Source organism: Mus musculus, chromosome 5 (assembly GCF_000001635.26).
Source record: "Mus musculus strain C57BL/6J chromosome 5, GRCm38.p6 C57BL/6J".
NCBI classification, from domain to species: domain Eukaryota; kingdom Metazoa; phylum Chordata; class Mammalia; order Rodentia; family Muridae; genus Mus; species Mus musculus.
Genome location: NC_000071.6, coordinates 131,465,667 through 131,485,750, shown reverse-complemented (window position 1 = coordinate 131,485,750; position 20,084 = coordinate 131,465,667). Strand labels below are relative to the sequence as shown.

At 46.0% G+C, this 20,084-nt stretch overlaps 1 protein-coding gene across 1 annotated transcript in view; it reads left to right on the top strand.

Annotated features, from left to right (window-relative positions):
* The window catches only part of Auts2 (autism susceptibility candidate 2), a 1,105,888-nt gene that overhangs the window by 1,057,470 nt on the left and 28,334 nt on the right, over nt 1-20,084 (top strand). Inside the window, 6 exon segments of the mRNA NM_001363480.1 lie at nt 8,728-9,046; nt 9,049-9,198; nt 10,578-10,828; nt 13,272-13,492; nt 15,293-15,337; nt 19,624-19,719. Of these exon segments, the coding sequence (NP_001350409.1) occupies nt 8,728-9,046; nt 9,049-9,198; nt 10,578-10,828; nt 13,272-13,492; nt 15,293-15,337; nt 19,624-19,719 (1,082 nt within the window).

The window sequence follows — 20,084 nt, the reverse complement described above, 5'->3', positions numbered from 1 at the left end:
TCCAAACACTTCACTTCTGACCTGCATCTCAAGCCTTCTTTTTGCATGCTTTCTGCGCGTGTGCAGGCACACTCAATGCGTGTTTTATAAACACACATTAATATCTGGTGTCTTTCTTGATTATTGTCCACATTATCTTTATTTTTAAGATAGGGTCTCATTTTGTAGCCCTGGCTAGCGTAAAAAACCTCGCAGAGATATGCCTGCCTTTCCTTACTGGGTGCTAGAGACCCCAGCCTGTCTCAGTGTTCCCTGCACTGGGGTAGTCACAGACAACCATGACCATATCATTCATTTACTTTGGGATAGAACGTGGACAAGCTTATTTGTATGTCTGTTAGGACATTCAGAGAAGGCTGTCGTTTCCTTTTACCACTGGGCTTGGAGGAAAAACCCCAGGTCTCCAGGTTTAGCCACAGTGCCTCTCTTTACCCACAGAGCCACCTTGATCCAGTGGCTCGCTCAAAACTGCCTGTAACTCCAGCTCCAGGGGACTAGGAACCTAACACATGTGCATATCCCCATCACCATCCATATACACAAGTAAAAATAAATTTAAAAAAACATATTTGAGACAGGGCCACACTGTATATCCAGGCTAGCCTATAATCTTTATGTAGATCAGGCTGTCTTCGAACTCACAGAGATCCACCTGTGTTGTGAACAAAGGCAGGAGCCACCATGTCTGGCTATAAATAATATTTTAAAAAGAACTACCCAGGACTCTCCAGTTGTCCACACACATGCACATGTTCCCATACCCACACATCCACATACATGTACTGCACCATTCATATGTGTACATAATAAATGGATAAGAATAAAATAAAGCACACAGACATAGAAGCCCTGTGAACACTTCTACATTCCCATTCCCTGGTGTGGCCCTGTTTATGTTTTCTTATTTACTTTCCTTCCTGTGTGTTTGTGTTCATGAAGTCTGTAGGCTACGGTGGAGTCCACATGTGTGCACACCATAGACAGACGCCAGCAGGGCCCCACCCATCCCTGGTTATTAAAAAGCTCTATGCTTTTGATTGCCCTACTTTTTTTCTTGTAATACAAAAATAACCAAGCTATTAGAATCCTTTATGATTCAAACCAGAACATTAGTTTTATTATATATGGAAAATGGATCTTTAAACATCAAAATGACATCTAATTATTTCCCATTGGCTTGTATTATATGCTATTATTTTATTGCAGTATACTGTCCAATTACAGAAACGACTCCAAAGAGGCATAATTTTTCTGGCTTAATGTGTAATTGTTTATTGAGTGTTTTTCTCATTATGGTGATTTTTTTTTCCCTCTTAGAATTGCTCTTATAAAGAAGCTTGCTTAGAATTTTTGTAAATTGATTATTATGTAGTTAAAGAAATCAGGCATTCAGGCTATGTGTGGCAGTGTGTTCAGAGCTGAAGGAAGTGTATGATTTAAAGAGACCCTTCTTCAAAAACCTGAAGCTGCAGAGCTGGAGAAATGGCTCTGCTCTTCAGAACACGTGTGGCTCTTGCAGCAGACCTGAGTTCAGTTCCCAGCACCTATGTCAGGCAGCTCCAAACCACCAGGAGCTCCAACTCCAAGGGATCTGATACCCTCCTCTGGCCTCTGTGGGCACCCACACATACATGCCCATACACATGCCCATGCCCATGCCCATACACATGCACATATACATAAATAAAAATAAGCCTTAAAAAATAAAGTATTAAAATTCCAATAGCAGTAAGTTGTATTGTTATCGAAATACACATTTATTTGTTTATGTTTTGGGGAAGAAATGTAGTAAGTTGTTGTATAAAATTAATGGGTTCTGTGTTAGTTTAGAAATTCGTGCCTAACCCCCACAAGCAGCAGGTGTAGCCCTGCAGGTCATTAGAGGAGCTGTTTATGGTAGGTAGCTTTAAGTGAGTGACTGAGTCAAGTGACTGACTCAGGCCTGAAATCCCAGTTACTTCAGAGTCTGAGGAGGAGGGAAGGCACATTCAGGGCTTGCCCTGGCAGCAGGGCTAGTTCAAGGCCACTATGGGGAACTTAGCAAGAACCTGTCCCCCAATTGAAACATTCCTTCAAATGTTCAGATTTCGTTTAGACAAAGAACACGTGATTAATGTCCTCCAGTGAGGGGTTGGGGCATGGTGTCTCAACATGGCAGCTGCCTAGAAAGGCCCCACACAATTCGTTGACAGGAAGCATCATTGCTTCTCTTGCTCTCTTGCCTTCTTGCTCCCACTCTGTCCTCTCTGGTCCCCCTCTCACCCCATTCCCCTCCCCCCTCTCTCCATGTACTCATGGCTGGCCTCTCCCCTCCTCCCATCCCCCCCTGCCTTTCTCTATCTCTACTACCCTATCCTATCCTATCAATTCCCCTCCCCATGCCCTGAATAAACTCTATTCTATAATAAAAGGGGAGAAAAAAAGGAAGAGGAATCACTGGAGAACATAGGATGGTGAAAAGATTGGTGATGTAGCCAGGTCTTTATAGTGAGCATGGTCCAGCTGGAAGTGAGCGGGCAGGGAATGGGACATAAGTCATGATGGGTTGAGCAGACAGCCTTCTGCTGTTGAAAAGAGGAAAAGGAAGAGATCCTGTCTCAAAGAAATAAGGCAGAGAGTGATAGAGCAGGATTTCCCACATCCTCTGGTTTCCATGTCCATGCATACATAACCCACATGTCCATGTACAGAAACCATACATTTTTACACACGCCAGAAGTCAATGTAACGACGAACAGACTTGCCTTTTAAAAAAAGGTAAAAGGGATCTGGGGGTGTGGCTCCGTTGGTAGAGTGTTTGCCTGGCATCGGTGAAGTCCTGCGTTTGATCCCAAGCATTGCAATAACGAACGAGGCATTGTGGTACATCCCTGCAATCTCCTAATAAAGGGAATAGTGGTAGCAGGAGATCTGAAGTTCAAGGTCTTCCTTAGCTGCATATGGAGCTCATGGCCAGCCTGGGATATATGATACTCTGTCTCAAAAAGGAAAAAGGAAAAGAGTCACTCACTAGACTCAGTGTCACACAAGTATCTAAAGATTAAGCACCTGAGCTTGCCCCACTACCAGACTCCCATATGATGCTCGCCTGACCACAATGGAATGTTGAAGTCGTAAGATACATTCGGAGATTGTGGGATTCAAAAGATAACTGTGGAAAAAACGGTGAAAACTCCTTCTTCCTTACTCTTTCTTCAACGGGATATTCCAAAGCTTAGTCCCATTCTCATCACCATTAGAACAGCTTATGATTCATCCTAGGCATGTCAATGGCACTCATACATAAACCACTGAGACAGATTGCAGTGGGTTAGCTTCTATCGGTTCCCACGGGGGCCACCACAGATAGTGCGAACAGATTGGGGAGCAGGTTTATCACTGGCCCCTGGGAGGATATATAGGATGCCAAAAGAGGGAACTTAGCTCCAGAGGAGGAGCCCAGTTCTCACAGGAGTGTGACACCGAGAGAACACGGTTTGCTTGTAGGGTTTTTGTTGAAGATCTGAAGGCATAGCTTCTTTCTGTACCACACTATGCCAAGATGGCTCTGGGCACTCAGCAAAGACTTGCTGTAAGCACTGGCTCCATTGATAAAGTGTGTGATGGGGACACTTGAGTTCAGAGTCCCAGCAAGCCCAGCAGGGGAGGTGGGAGCAGGACAGGGGAGCAAGGTGGGTATGTGCATGGTGGTGTGGGATGTAGGTCACTTCCTTTTAAAGGAGGACTTGCAAGTGGGTTGGCAGTCTCTGAAGTCTGCACTGAGCCAAATATGCTTAGGTGGAATATTCTTAATGTTCTCATACCATGCTGAGGATATGACGTCGCACAAAACCTGCCTGGACTTTTCCAGGTATATACCAACCAGCTTGAGAATAATGTGTGAAGTTGGGATTTGGGAGTTCTTAAACACTATTGGAAACATCCAGCCCCCAGTAGATACCAGGACATTTCTTTTATCCTAATTTTGATATTCAATCCACCAGCCCCTTCATCAGTCAGCCCCCGCCACCCCCATCCTTTAAATGAATATATTTTTTTGTGTGCACATGTGTCCAAGCACCCATGCAGGAGTCAGATGGCAATTTGCTGGAGTTGTTCTTCTACCATATGGGTTTGAGGGATCAAGCTCAGGTCACCAGGCCAAGCGGCAAGTGCCTTTGCCCACTGGGTATCTCACTGGTCCTCATATCTCTGATTGTCTAGATCTGACACAGGGAAGGAAATGTTTAGCTGTCAAGGGTGACCCTGGAAGGCTCTTTGCTCTATAGAAGAACCGTGCCATACAGAATATCAGTTACTGTTCGTGCTGGGAACAAACACCTGACAGAAACTGCGGAAGGAAGGAAGACAGGGAGCGTATCATGATGGGGAAGGCATGGAGGCAGGGACAGAGGGGTTTTGACATCCATAGTTAGGAGACACAGAGAAATGAGCGCACACACTCAGCTTCCTTTCTCCTTTCTGTGCAGTGCAGGACCCCAGCCGTTGGATAGCCAGTGCTGCCACTCCTTCAGGGTGGTTCCTCCCACCTCACTTTAACCTATATAGAAACCCCACTATGGATACCCCTAGAGATGTGTTTCCATGGTGATTCTACGTGCTGTCAGGTTGACAAGAGTCACCATCACAGATGGCCACTGTCAAGCTGGTGACTGACGTGTCTCTTAATGGCAGATCATTGATGCTGAGGCATTGGGCGCACTGGGCACAAGCTACAGAACTCTGATGCTTTATCGCTGTGAGGGTCAGGTTAGCGGAAGTCTGAAACAAGTGTAGTTATTCTGTATCTTAGGATGCTCTGGCTGTGGTCCCTATCAGGAATGTCCACCTTAGGTAAAGTCAGTAAACCACAGCCAGCCGCCCCTTAATTAATGTTCATTTGTTTGTTGGTATTGTATGTGTGTCTTCTTTGTCCTTGTGCGCCACAGCAACTTGGTGGTGGTCAGAGGGCAACTTGCAGGCGTTGGTTATCTCGCACCACATTGACCCAGGGATCAAACTCAGGCTTGGTGGCATGCACTTTTGCTTTTTAAAACCTACTGAGCCATCTTGGTAGCCTACTTTAAAAAAAAAAAATCCACTTACTAGATGACAATTCTGAAAGACTTGGGGCAGTGGGTTCTTTCAGGGTGGAGGAACTCATTTTAAAAGATAACACCCTCTTTCCTTTGTTTCTTGGCCTGGCAATCTATTTTCATGATAGAAACATTAAGAAGTTAAAAATTAACATAGGCTCAGAGCCATATTTTGCTATATAGTCTCATCAGCTTATGCATCTATGTATATGTTTACACAGGTAGTTTTGCATTGCTGAGACCCAACTGGCAATGTATCTTATTTTCCTTAATGTAATTTTGTCCAAGTGGTTTCTGTTTGATTTTGAGAGGATCTCATGTCACCAAGGCCGGCTTCAGACTCCCGATATAGCCAAGGCTGGCTCTGAACTGCTGATCCTCTTGCCTCTGCCTCTCAAGTGTTGAGATCACAGATGTGTGTTACCACACCTGGCTCTGCCATGCCCCTGCAGCTATTACGAAAACACTGAGTACTTACTGAGTCGTATACATTGTGGGAAGCACTCCTGGAGCTTAACACGTTTCACAGAACACTTGCAGGTAGTTACTGTGTTAAAGCATGTTACTGGACTTAGATGTGAGCTATAGTCTCCCAATGCTTCAACATCACTGGTCTGCCACCAAGAGACACATCAGTCACCAGTTTAATGGTGACCATCTACAATGGTGAATCTTTCTTGTCAATTTGACAGCATATAGAATCACCATGGTATGTCCCATTTTATATGCTATAATAAGGATTTTGTGCTGGGCAGTGATGGTGCACGCCTTTAATCTCAGCACTTGGGACTCAGAGGCAATGGATTTCTGAGTTTGAGGCAAGCCTGGTCTACAGAGTGAATTCCGGGACAGCGAGGGCTACACAGAGAAACCCATCTTGTTTCCTTACACTAAAATAAGTTTAGAAAAAGGATTAGATCAGCATTTTCTTAACATGTGGGTAGTGACCTTTTTGGGGGGTCAAATGACTCTTTGATAGGGGTTGCCTAAGACCATCAGAAAACATATTTACACCGGGTGTGGTGGCACATGCCTTTAATCCCAGCACGGGAGTCAGAGGCAGGTGGATTTCTGAGTTGAGGCCAGCCTGGTCTACAAAGTGAGTTCTAGAACAACCAGGGCTATACAGAAAAACCCTGTCTCAACCCCCTTCATCCCCCAAGAAAACATATTTACATTGCGATTTGTAACAATAGCAAAATTACAGTTATAAAGTAGCAATGAAAATGATTTTATGGGTTACCACACATAAGGAACCGTATTAAAGGGTGGCAGCGTTAGGAAGATTGAGAACCAGTGGGCTAGATGATTATGTAACTGTGGACCACGACAAATGCAATCTTTTCTTGTTTTTTGTGGGCTTGTTGGTTTGGGGTTATTTTTGTTTGGATTTAGTTTCCTCTTTGTAGCATGGCTGACCTCAAATTGTTTGTATTTGTTTGCTTTGTTTTTGTTTTGAGCCAGGGTATCTCTACATAGCTCTGACTATCCTAGAACTCTATCTGTAGACCCGCAAGGCCCTAAACTCCTAACCATCTGTACTGGATCTTTTTAATTGCTGTGGTAAAATACCCAGCTAAAATAACCTAAGGAAGGTTTACTTTGGTTCACTGTTCAAGGATACAGTCAATCAAGGCAGGGGAGGCAAGGTGGTGGGACTGAGTATAGGACATTTAGTTCACTGATACAGTCAGTCAGGGCAGGGGAGGACTGAGCGTAGGGCAGCTGGTCGCATAGCGTCTGCAGTAGAGAAACAGAGAAGAATGCTCAGCTCACCTCCCACTTCTGTTCAGCCTGGAATCACAGCATGTTGGACGGCTCTGGTGGGTCCTCTTTAACCCAGTCTAGAACACCCCCCCACACACACACACATACACACAGACATGCCAAGAGGCGTGTTTCCCGGGGTGGTTCTAAATCCTGTGGACTTGGCAATCCAGGTTAGCATCACAGATATCATGATCAGCCTTCCCATTTTTAATTATGATTTTCTCCAAGTACTGAACAGCTCCTGGTGAAGTTCTAACTATAAATTCCCCCTGAGGCAGGGAAGATGACTGAGTTTGAGGCCAGCAAGGCCTATAAAGAGATGTGATATAAAAAAAAAAAAAAATCAACAAGCAAACCAAAAAAAAAAAACATGCAAAACACAGTATATCTCAAAACTGGTAGAAGGCGGCGGGGAAAGAACAACAAAACACAGTGATGCCATTTCTGGAAATTCCACGGTGCAAAATGGAGGTCGACTCTAGGCCAAATGATGCATATGTAGCCCAGCTTAGAAAGCTAATTGAGGCGAGTACAGGATTGTCCTCTCATCATCGTAAACCTGATAGATTGAAACACCAACGGTTGGGGGTCCAAAGTGGCTAAGAGCCTGAACCACTCTTGCTGAGGACCAAAGTTCCCAAGCACCCAATGTCGGGAGGCCCAGAACAGCTTGTTACAGTTGTCACACCTCCTGGAGCTGTGACAACTCTCTTCTGGCTTCTCTAGACACCTGTGCTCACACTGACACATGTGCATACACATAAATCCATATAAAATCCATTTTAAAGGAGCGTATGCTGCCCTCCAGTTAATGTCACAACCAAGTAGCACTTCTCTTCTAAAACATACTTCTAAAACTCTTCTCCTAGAGCTGACATCCTCTATGGAGAACTGCTTCTGAGCATTCTTGACTCCTCCTCACCCTCTCTCTCTCTCTCTTTCTCTCTCTCTCTCTCTCTCTCTCTCTCTCTCATTTTGTTTTATATTTGAAGTTTTTGCTCAACAAGCGCTTTGAAAAAAAATTTAGGCTACATTGCTGAAAATCTACAGGCCCTATAATTTTCTCTAATGAGAAAATTCCTAAGTATTACATGATATTTGTTATTGCAAAAGGGATCCTTGTTTTTGTTTTTTGTCTTTCGGATCATCTGGTTTCTGCTTGGGGTAGACCTCAGGGCCTCATACACTAAAGGCAAGTTTATTGTGGAGTCATAACCCTACTGTAGCTAGCCTGTAAGACAGGCTCTCCGGTGGTGACATAGTTAAAGCCACAGAACTTAGTTATCAGATGGCCTATGACTGGAGCACCCTACTTCTTTCCCCTCTAGCCTCAGTTTTTTGCTGTTTGGTTTGATGAGTGGCACTGAAGATGGGATTTCACACACACTAACTAGGCTATACCCTCTGCCCTTCAATAAGGGAGCCTAGGCAGGTGGGTGCTCTATTGAGCTACATGCCTGGCCCCTAGCTGGGGAGTGGGGTAGCATTCCAGACAAGGGCTCTATGAGTCACTTTTTTTAGCCTTTCATTGGAGACATGTGCACAAGTACTTACTAACACAGCATCTTTCTTTTACAGTATTTATCTATTTATGTCTTAGGGTGTTTCTCATTTTTATAGATTTTTCTTTATCCACATGTTTTTCACACCACCATGTATGTATGTGCACCACATTCAGGCCCGGTGCCTTCAGAGATCAGAATAAGGCGCTGTTGAAGCTCCTAATCGCGTATATTCCCTAAACTATGGGAATCAAAGTGCTGGGTGGCAGATGCAGTCTTGTTGGGAGTATTCGATCCTTTATACAGTGTGCTTGTCCTCTGTGTCCCTTGCTTTCTTTTACGTATTCCCTCTGTTTTTGTCTCTTCTCTCTTCCATACAGATCCAGAGTTAGGTGTTGGCGCACTACCTGAACACAACCAAGATGCGGGACCAATTGTCCCCAAGATCTCGGGTCTAGAGAGAAGCCAGGAGAAGAGCCAGGACTGTTGCAAAGAGCCCGTCTTCGAACCCGTGGTGCTCAAAGACCCACATCCTCAGCTCCCTCAGCTACCATCCCAGGCCCAGGCCGAACCTCAGCTTCAGATTCCATCTCCAGGCCCAGACTTGGTACCGCGCACTGAAGCTCCGCCCCAGTTTCCTCCTCCAAGTACACAGCCAGCCCAAGGACCCCCAGAAGCCCAGCTGCAGCCTGCCCCGCTGCTCAGGTGCAGCAGCGGCCACCCCGGCCCCAGTCCCCCAGCCACCTGCTCCAGCAGACTCTTCCGCCTGTGCAGTCACATCCCTCCTCCCAGAGCCTCTCACAGCCACTGTCGGCCTACAACAGCAGTAGCCTGAGCCTCAACAGCTTAAGGTGAGCAACCCAGTCGTCCACAGGGTAGGGTTACCATTGGGCTAGTGTGGGTCTCTTGGGTGTGGAGGACTCGGGTGGGGGTGGCATTAGGATAAAATTTATGTAGGGACCTGAGGTATACAGAGAAGAGACAGGAAAGATGGTTTTAAAAGAAGACCTGGAAGACCCAGGAATGATGGCACACACCTTTAATCCCAGCATTCAGGAGGCAGAGGCAGGTGAACCTCAATGAGTTCAAGGACAGCCTGATCCACAGAGTGAACTCCAGGACAGCCAGGACTACAGGAAGCCCTGCCTAGAGGGGGTGAGGAGGTCGGAGGTTGTACCAGGGCACCCTGGTGGATGGCCGGCCAGCAGGCATGCAGAGGCTGAGACACTCCTGAAGATTGTTCATGGGGACAGTCTGAAGAGGGTGACTCTGTGCCTCTGAAAAGCAGTGCTGGCATTTCCAGAGGCCTGGGGCTCCCTAAGAGCTTGGGTTTCTTTTGTTTCAAGGCCCTTTCTCCACTTGGGGTCACTCAGCTCTGTTGAAAATGAGAGAAAAGCCCTGCAGGAGAGCTGGGCTCCCTTTTGACGTCATTAGGTCTCACAGAGGAAAGTCAACTGAGTTGCTCAATGATGTCTGCAAAGAAGAAGAAGACAGGAGCCTCCAGGGTCTAGCTCCACCACTGTCCCCAGGCTCCATCTATGTTACTACCTTCCTTTTGTAAGGCGGATAACTTGGCTGGTTTAGGGACACCTTTGTTTCCTGTAGGCCTTCCCCACAGGGTCAGGTCCATCTCCTGATCCTCTGATTCAGAAGAGTGATGTGTTCACTGTTTCTCTTGTTGCTCTGACAAAATACCAGACAAAAGCAATCTAAAGAAGGAAGGGTTTATTTTGGCTTACAGTTTGAGGGTCCAGTCCATCCTGGTAGGGAAGACAGATTGGCAGGTGGTTAGGTTACATTGTATAACCCCTGAGGAAGCTGGTTACATTGTATCTTTTCTCCCTTCCCTCCCTCTCTAGTCCCTCCCTCCCTTCCTAAAAATAAAGCTAGCACATTTGGTAGAATGCTTGCTTAGTGGGTGAGAAATCTTGGGTTCCTTCCTCAGCACTGCATAAACTTGACATGCTGGTACACAGCTGTGATTCTAGCACTGGGTAAATGGGCACATGAGGATCACAAGTTGTAAGACAGAGGCTAGCCTGAGCTATATAAAACCCTGCCTCCTAAAACAAACATAAATAAAAAGAAATAAAATGAAATAATAAAATAAAAATGTCTTTTATTGTAAGAAAGAAGAGAGTTAACAGCTTTATTGTAATAAAGAAGAGTTGAACAGCAGCAAAATGAATCTCTGACTTTTCCCCCTTTCCCTTTTTTATTCTGACAGCAGCAGCAGAAGCAGTACCCCGGCAAAAACCCAGCCCGCCCCTCCTCACATCTCCCACCACCCGTCCGCCTCTCCCTTCCCCCTCTCCCTGCCCAACCACAGCCCTCTGCACAGCTTCACACCCACCCTCCAGCCCCCTGCCCACTCACATCACCCCAATATGTTCGCCCCTCCCACTGCTCTGCCTCCTCCCCCGCCGCTGACGTCTGGAAGTCTGCAGGTGCCAGGGCATCCCGCAGGGAGCACGTACTCAGGTGAGTTGAGGCAATCTCATGGGTACACACCCACACACCCAGTGCCCCTTGCTAGTCACCACATCACCAGACTGCATTACATAGCGATTTGCATGCCTCTTGGGTGTGTTCTCAGAGTCTCTTTCAAGTCTTTTGTGACTGGGGTTCAGCAACAGTAAATACTAATGCCTCCAAATTGCCTGGCAAAGCCCTGGGAAAATGGAATGGCTTAAGCCACATTTTTTTTTTTTAATGACATCACCACTTAGTGTAACTTAGATGTCGTGTGCTCTGTGACACACATTTAACCTATGACAACAGTTTCAGGCCTGTGTCTTTTTTGCCCTTGGATCTTAGGTTGTGTCTTGGGGTAGAGGTTTCCTTTGTCAAATAGGACCACCTTCTATTAATGTTTATTTTTATTACTTTACATTTTTATTTTTGTGTTTAGGTTTTGTGTGTGTGTGTGTGTGTGTGTGTGTGTGTGTGCGCGCGTGTGTGTGCATGTGTGTCACATTCACATGTGTGCAGGAAACAAAAAAGGCCAGAAGAGGGCATCAGATCCCATGGAACCCGAGTTACAAGTGGTTGAACTTTCTGACATGGTGCTTAGATCCAACTGTTGTTCTCTACAAGAGCAATATGTGCTCTTTCTTAACTGCTGAGCCGTCTCTCCACTCAAGTAGGGCTCTCTCTCTATTCTGTTGAGGTAGCAGTACACCCTAGAATTTTAAAGACAGACATGCTGAGGCCGGGGATGGGGGTGGGGGTGGGGGTGGGAAGGCTCACAATAGGGTTCACCTTGCAAACCTGAGGCCTTCAGTTCAGCCCTTAAAACTCACATAAAAAATGACAGGGAAGGTGGTGTACATTTGTGTTCCCAGCGCAGGGGAGCTCCATAGAGAAGGAATTCTGGCCAACCCATCTAGTCACCTTGGTGACATACAGGCCATTGAGAGACTGTCTCAAATACAGGCTGATGCCATTGAGATGGCTCAGTAGGTAAAGGCACTTGCCACAATGGCTGGCCACCTGAATCTATCACTAGGGCCCACACGGCAGAAGAAGAGAACCACTCCCCAACATTTTCCTGTGATCCCCCACACATGTGGTAATATGTACACACAGTATACACACAAATGAATAAGTGAATAAGTTAATTAATAAATTAATTAGATATTAGAAATAAATGTGTGTTTAAAGAAACATATGGTTCAAAGAAACCCCAACTGAGGAATGACACCTGAGGTTGACACATTTGGCCTCCACACATATGTTCCTCACACACATGCAGATGTAAGCGCATGCCCACCAACCCACCCACACACCCACACACACAAATACATATGAACTGACCTAGTGTTGGATTTTAGTGTTCTTTTCTCCTGGCTGTATTAGCCAAACCTGTGCCCTGATGTTGATCTGTTCTAACCATGTTACACCATGACATAGAGCTATACCAGTCCTTGAAGAAGGCAGGGGAACCTGGAGGTATTAATAGATATAGAGTGAATAGTTGGTATGTTTCAGTGTGCCATAGTATTTAAATGTGTGTGTGTGCGTGTGTGTATGTGTGTATGTGCACATGTGTTTACCTGAGTAGAAACAAGAATGCCAACTGTGGTGTTAGTCCTTAGGGTACAGTCATACACCTTGTTTTGTTGGTTTTAGTGAGGTTTTATGTGTGTTGTTGTTGTTTTGAGACAGTCTTTTACTGGCTAAGAACTCACCATGCAGGCCAGTCTGGGAGTGGCTGAGCTTGCCTTTTAGACTTGGGACTGAGAAACTAGGTATTGAAGTTGTAGGCTGAGAGCCAGCCTTGGTCTGTTCTACCTGTTGTCCCTTTTGATCCAGGGCCTTGCTCCATCCCTGTGTGTCCCAAGTACTGTGTCTTTACCCCTGCATCCTCCATCCATCGCATAACACTAGGTCCTTATAGATGTTGCCCAGTTCTATGACATTATAGCATGACACTGTCGCCTACAGAGTTCACACTGGGGAACTGCACAATCAAATTTTATACATGCTGGCGTGTACACACACACGCGCGCACACACACACACACACAGAGATTCCTTGGGCATTGGTAGAGCGCTTGCCCGGCATGCACAAGGCCCTGGGTCCCATCCCTACCACTACATAAAACCATGTCTGTGGTGTAAGTTATGTAGTCCAGAGCTCAGGAGGCAGAGACAAGAGGATCAGGGGGTTCAAGGTCATTCTCTGCTGTATAGGGAGTTCGAAGTTATTCTGGGGTACATGAGCCTCTTCCACAGTTTAAAGCAAAGCAAAACAAGAACCCCCTAATGCGTTAAATAAGTTAAGGATTCTGTGTCAGGCCACGTTCATAGCTCTCCTGTGCTGCATTGTACGTGGTATCCACACTGGACATGCCGGCCACCAGGATGTCCTCTTCTGAAAGAAAAGGCGTCACCACCGTTAACTCCCTTTGCTTCTTTTCCAGAACAAGATATCCTGAGGCAGGAACTGAACACGCGTTTCCTGGCCTCTCAGAGTGCCGACCGAGGGGCCTCCCTGGGCCCTCCACCCTACCTGCGGACCGAGTTCCATCAGCACCAGCATCAGCACCAGCACACCCATCAGCACACGCACCAGCATACCTTCACACCGTTCCCCCACGCCATCCCGCCCACTGCCATCATGCCGACGCCAGCACCTCCCATGGTGCGTACCCCAGGCAGAAATGTGAGGATAAGTAGAGCATGCAGCTTGCCTCGGGGGTTGGCATGGGCACTGGGAGACCCTGGAGAGGGGACGGGGAGCGGCCACTCTGTGAATGCTGGGGCGCATCCCGTAGGTCCTGTCCATCTTTGCTAATGAGCTCTGGCCCTAGAGCACCAGAGTTGGGACATTTTTCTAGATGGCCATTGCTGGCACTGTGGATAGATTTAATTCCGGGTGCCTTCAAAACACTTAAATGAAGCCTTGCTCTGACTTCTTAAAGGGTTGTTATGTTTGCTTGTGCATGCTGGGAAATCCTCAGATCTAAAACAGTTTAATATCAATACAGAAATACTAGGAAAGGTTGGGGATGAAGAGGAGAGACATGAGGGGCCAGTTGGGTGATTGACTACTCTGGGTACTGCCGTTTCCTTGGTTACATATTTCTCCTGTTTTCCTAGGACTTGCATATTTCTTGTTATTCTGTGACACAGTACCCTAACTTTACGTTATGTCTGATAGCAAGCAGGCAACAGGGACAAATGCGCCCCCACAGAGATACAGCTGAGCAGCTACATAGCTTTACTTTGTCTTGTCTGGGGACTGGCACATGTGTGGAGAATTAGGATATTTGGTTTAGATACGAGTGAATGGTGCTATTGTAGAATTATATACATATATATTCCAAGAGAGAGGCCTGCCCATAGCAGTGACTACTAACCTTTAGCATGTAAGGGAATACTTGGGGCTAGAGAGATGACTCAGTGGTTAAGAGCATTACTGCTCTTCAAGAGGACTGGAGTTCCTTCCCCAGCCTCCAGGTTATACAGCTCCCAACCACCTATAACTCTAGCTGCGGGGGGGGGGGGGGGGGGGGGGAATCCAGTGCCCTCTTCTGGTCTCTATAGGTACCTGAATACTTGTGCACATACCCCACTCCTCCACATACTTTTTTTTTTTTTTTTTAAGAATACACTTTTCTTTTTTTCTGTTGAGAGGCAAGGCTCCAAGATCTACCCCAAATCACTCAGTATTTTGTGCAGTAGCATGTCACTGAGGCAGAGGGGAGTTGCTTCTTGCATTGAATGGCATGGTGTCTTGGGGTTTCCTTTTGTTCTGATGAAACACCATGACCAAATCAATTTTAAGGAGGGAAGGGGTTTATTTGGCTTATGTATCCATAGTCATTGCCCAGTGAGGGAAACCAAGGCAGGAACTCAAACTGGGCAGGAACTCAAATTAGGCAGGAACATGGAGGCAGGAGCTGATGCAGAGGCCATGGAGGGGTGCTGCTTACTGACTGGCTCCTCATGGTTTGCTCAGCCTGCTTTCTTATAGCACCTAAGACTGCCAGCCCCAGAATGGCACCGCCCACAAAGGGCTGGGCCATTCCTCATCATTCACTAATTTAAAACATGCCCTGAGGCTCCTATAGCCCATCTTCTTGATGCATTTTCTCAGCTGAGATACCCTCCTCTCAGATGCCTCTAGCTTATGTCAAGTTAACTAGCCAGCACAGCTGGGATGGTTTATCTGGATAACTGCCTGTTTGCTCCACTGTGGTTGTTTGACTTGTGCCAGTCCCCAAATGTAGCGTCAAGGGGTCCCAAGGAGTGGGGCACACTGGGTGGACTTATCACTTTGCATTTAAATTCTGGGCGCTTCTTGTTGGGAGCTCAGACTTGCTTCTTTGTGCCCCATGAGGTTGGCACGGAAGCTTGTCTGGTGGTGGGTCACCTCTTCTGGAGGGGCGAACGGAACATGCAGCTCAAGTAACTAGCTTTTGCTTTGATCCCTTTGCAGTTTGACAAATACCCCACCAAAGTTGACCCATTCTACCGGCATAGTGTGAGTCCTACCGCTGTGGTACACATTTGTCGTAACGCCTTTTCCATGTCCAGTACTCTTGCCACAGATGAGTAAGCGCCTGGCAGCCTTCCCTGTCATCTGTGCAAGAGTCTCCCCATCGCTCCTTTACCATTCGGGGTGCGTGCTTGTATGCCATTGTCGCTTTGGGTGGCGATGCAGTATCATCCTTCAAATCAAAAGATCATCATCAACGAGCCGGCTGCAGTGGCCCAGCCTCTCAGCCCCGAGCTGGAGAAACGAAGGCAGGAGGGTCAGGGATTGAGACAGTCCTTGCTACATAGTGAGTTCAAAGACAGCCTGGGCTATGTAGGACCCTGTCTTACCAAAGCAAACCAATAGTAAAGCATTAGCATTGCCCCATTTTGGAACATTTTGAAACCATCTGAAATGGCTATCAAAAAAAGAGTGGGTGGGCACTCGTTATTATCTGAGGAGAATATGAAATCACAGATTTTAGTCATTCGAAAGGCCGGGATTCAGTCTGCATTCTGGGATTCAGTTTGAATTCTTTCCTATCGATAAACCATCCCTTTTATTTTGAATCACGCCTCTTGAAAAAGTAGATTTTTCTAGACTAAATACAGAACCCTTTTTCACATAGGCAGATTTCTATGCAGACTTTGTTCCAATCGGACAATTAAAAAGGTCAGTTAATTTTTTTTAAAAAAAGGTCTTAGCTAGACATGGCAGAACATGCCTGTCAGCACAGCACTTGGGAAATGGAGGCAGGAGGATCCAGAGTTCAAGGCCAACCTCGGGCTACCTGAGACCCTCCCTCCCTGGCCCCCCTCAAAAAAAAAACACCAAAGCAAACAAATGGGGGGGGGGAATACTATAGACTTATTCTTTGAGAAGCAGTTCCACTTTGTGTACTTTGAACACAAAGTGCTCATCCCAGGATATAGATTGCTGCTGACCCTGTTGAGTCCCGAGACAAGAGCTTCTATACAGAGCTCTGACTATTTGACTATGATATTTTGATTATGGGGTGAATACTGCATCATTTCGATCTGAAACTCCTCTAGTTTCTGTGCTTACGGGGTAATTTGTATCTTTATAGCAAAACCGCGGAAGGTTAGTAACTGTTGATCGAGTGTACAGGTTTTATGGCTTCATTAGACAGCGCTGTCTCCACACCGCAGTTGTAACGCTCCTTAAAGCATCAGGAAAGGCTGAATTCACTCAAGCTTTAAATAGATACACGCTCACTGCTTACTATGCAAGAGTGTAGCTGGGACATCTAGACTAGAACATACTAGCGATCAGTTAGAATCGTTTCCTCTCTCCAGGCCTTCAGAACTGACCCAAGGAAGAGCTCTTGGGATCAGAGGGGGCTGGGGTATAGAACAGTTTTCCTAATATGCATGAAGCCCTTGGTTTCATGCTCAGTCTAGAATAAAACCAGGTGTGGTACTGCACACCTGTGTCCCCAGAGGTTGGAGATGGAGACAAGACGGTCCGGAGGTCAAGGTCACCCTCAGTTACGTAGAGAACTCCAGGTCAGCCATGACTCTGTCAGTCAGACAGGGTAAGAGTCCTTGCTGCTCTTGTAAAGGTCAAGGGTTCAAGTTCCAGAACTCAGACAGGGTGGCTCCTAACTACCTGTACCACCAGATCCAGGGGATGCAACACCCTCTTCTGGATTCCAAAGGCACTACACTCAGGCATGTGAATGTACACACTCATACACACAGAAAAAAAATTTAAAAATAATATAAATATTAGTAGTAGTAGAAAAATATATAGGTTACTCAGTCCTCCATGTGATCCGCCCTGGACTGCTGAACTCTATCTAGGGCACAAAAGCATTTTAGCAATGACAGGGAGAATTCAATAAATCTGTGGGTTTCCTCTTCGAAGTGTGCCTGCCTCACACACAGTACAGTCTGTCCTTACTCTGTGCTCTGCAGATTTAAAGGAAAGGTCAGGGGTTAGGGAGATGGCTTGGTCTTTTACAAGCATGGGGACCTAAGTTCAAATCCTAGAACCCAAGTGAGAAAGTCTGGCATGAGGCATGAAGTTACATACTCTTAATCCCAGCACTGGGGAGGCAGAGACAGGAGGATTCCCGGGATTCGCTGGCCAGCCAGCCTAGCCTGTCCCTGTCTCACAAAACAAGGCAGACAGGCTGAGGAGATGGCTTAGTGAGTAAAACAGTTTGCCATGTAAGCCTGCTGACTGAGTTCAATCTCTAGAACCCACATAAAAGTGAGAGAGAACTAGTTTATCTTGACATCCACACCCCCTACACAACAACAACTACTACTACTAGTAATAATAATAAATAAAATTTCTAGAAAACCAAGATAGACAGGCTATCCCTTGACAAGCACATACACACACCCAAACACACAATAAATATTAAGTAGAAATAAGTGAGAGACCAGCTAATGAAATCATGCTAACAAAAGGTGTCCTATACTCAATGGGTGGCCCAGGCTGACTTCTGAGACCCAACCAAGTGTCAGAGCCTTCCACCTTGTAGCCCACTCAAGGTGGAGAAGCAGTCTGGAGGCCTGAGTGTCTGGGAAGACTCTGTTTTATGGCTTTTTTAGACAAGGGGCAGAAGCGAGCCATATTTCTATTCTAAGAGGTCTGCAACCCAGGGAAGAGAGGGGAATGGGCTTCCCATTTTTCTTTTTTAATTGTAACCATTAGAGAGGAAAGGACCACTTGGAGGCAGAGTCGTAGAAATCAGAGTGTTTTAATACAGCATGTATTTAATTACTCCGCTTTCTACAGCGTACTAGGGGAGAGTTATTTCATAATATTAGTGATAGTGGCTAATCTATGAAGTAGTCTCCCCTGCTTTTGGGGATTAAGGACGTTATAAGGCAAATTAAGATGCAGTGCGCTCAAGTAGCTGAAACACAATTTTAGACTTAAAAGTAGTTTTAAATGAGGGTACTTGGCTGGCAATCGCTGTTTAAGTGGATTTAGTTCAATATCAATTAGTGTGGAAAAGTTCTTGGTATGTTTGCAGAGAGCAGAACGGAAACAGAGAGCAACAGGAAACGTCACATACTCCGAAGATAGGGTTGCAGAGTGTGAATTTTAGTCATTACTGAAAACAGCTAGTTTAGAGTACTGTTAAGGGAGTCTTGCTATTGTTTTGTATTGTTTTGTTTTGTTTTTCTAGCTCACTAGACATTGGTGAGACTGGGGAGGTTGCTTAAATGCCATATGATAGCTTGATCATGGAGTCAGAGAAATAAGATTTTTCAAGGGCTCTAAGACATTTCTGCTGCCCTTGGTTGCTCAGTATATCTGTCTATTTTGCCCCCCTCTCCCACTCCCCGCTATTGTTTGTACTTTGTAAGCTGTCGAGTCCAGACGACTTGCACTTCTTCATTAGGACACATCTTTGAGCCTGAGCGGTCAGATTCATCTAGGTGGCTCAGCTCCCCTCCCATAGCTTCCAACAAGCCTGTTCTCTGAGCAGTTTACACAATGAAGAGTGGCCAGAAGGATTCCTGCTTTGTGTGTAAATACACTGGAGCCTTGAGTACCTGGAAGTCTGGGACAGGAGGAGCTTAAAATTGAAACTTGGTATTGCAGACTTCCTGCCTTACCTCCTTTGCCTCAAATGATCAGTAATGGGAGACCACACCACTAGCTGATTCCTTTTAGAGTGTCTATGAAAATTGACGGTCCCCTTTAAAATGCAGACCGAGTCATTTAACCCGGCACAAATATCCATCATCATTTTTAGATGAGGGGATTAAATTGTCCTCTGGACATGCCACTTCTAGAACAACCTAATGAAGCAAGGATTGTGAATAGTCTCTTTCCTTGAACCACCAAACATCTAAATTCATTTAAAACTCATCAAGTCTCAACAATACAAAATCCTGGCCCTTGTAAAGACCTCTTCTCTTTCTGGGTCTTCTTTTTTGTCCCAATTCACTTGTAATTTTCCGGGCGTCTTGTTGTGCTTAGCATCCCCTCCTGTTTTCGATATGCATGGAGGGCTTCTATGTGATTTCTTGATTAATAATTAGCAAAGCTCTCTCTCTCTAATGATGTTCTCATCGGGGACATCATTTGTTGGCCGATTGATTCTGAACTACTTTTTAACTTTTTTCGTTAAACATTCATGGCGCATCTGTGTGTTCATCTCATCATAGCTTGGCTAATAGCATCATACTGAGATTGGCTGGCTTGCTAATGTCGATGTCTTTCTATGGGAATTGGGACATATCACATGACCCCCCTACTAAAACCTTTTTTTTTTTTTTTAAATCCCTCCCCGTCTTTGGCTACAGCTCTTCCACTCCTATCCTCCTGCGGTCTCGGGTATACCCCCCATGATCCCACCCACGGGCCCTTTCGGGTCACTCCAAGGAGCATTCCAGCCGAAGGTAAGAACCTCAGAGTGAAGACATGGCTACCTACCTTAGTGGAGGGCTAGGCTAGGCATGCCACCGGTGGGTTGTATACATGCTCGTCTGCAGCGATAAGTCCACACACCCAAGGGGACCAGGAGACTTTCTCTTTTCTAGTCCATTTAGTTTTCAATCCAAACAGAGATGAAACTTGCAGTCACTGGGACCCATGGAGACGCAGTTGAGCTAAGTTTCCTATACTCTTCACAGCATATGCAGAAGGAGGGGCTGGAGGACTGGCTGGTGGTACAAGTGCTTTCGGCTTTTGCAGAGGACCCTAGTTCAATTCCCATCACCCACACCAGGCAGCTGACAACCTCCTGTAACTCCAGCTCTGGGAG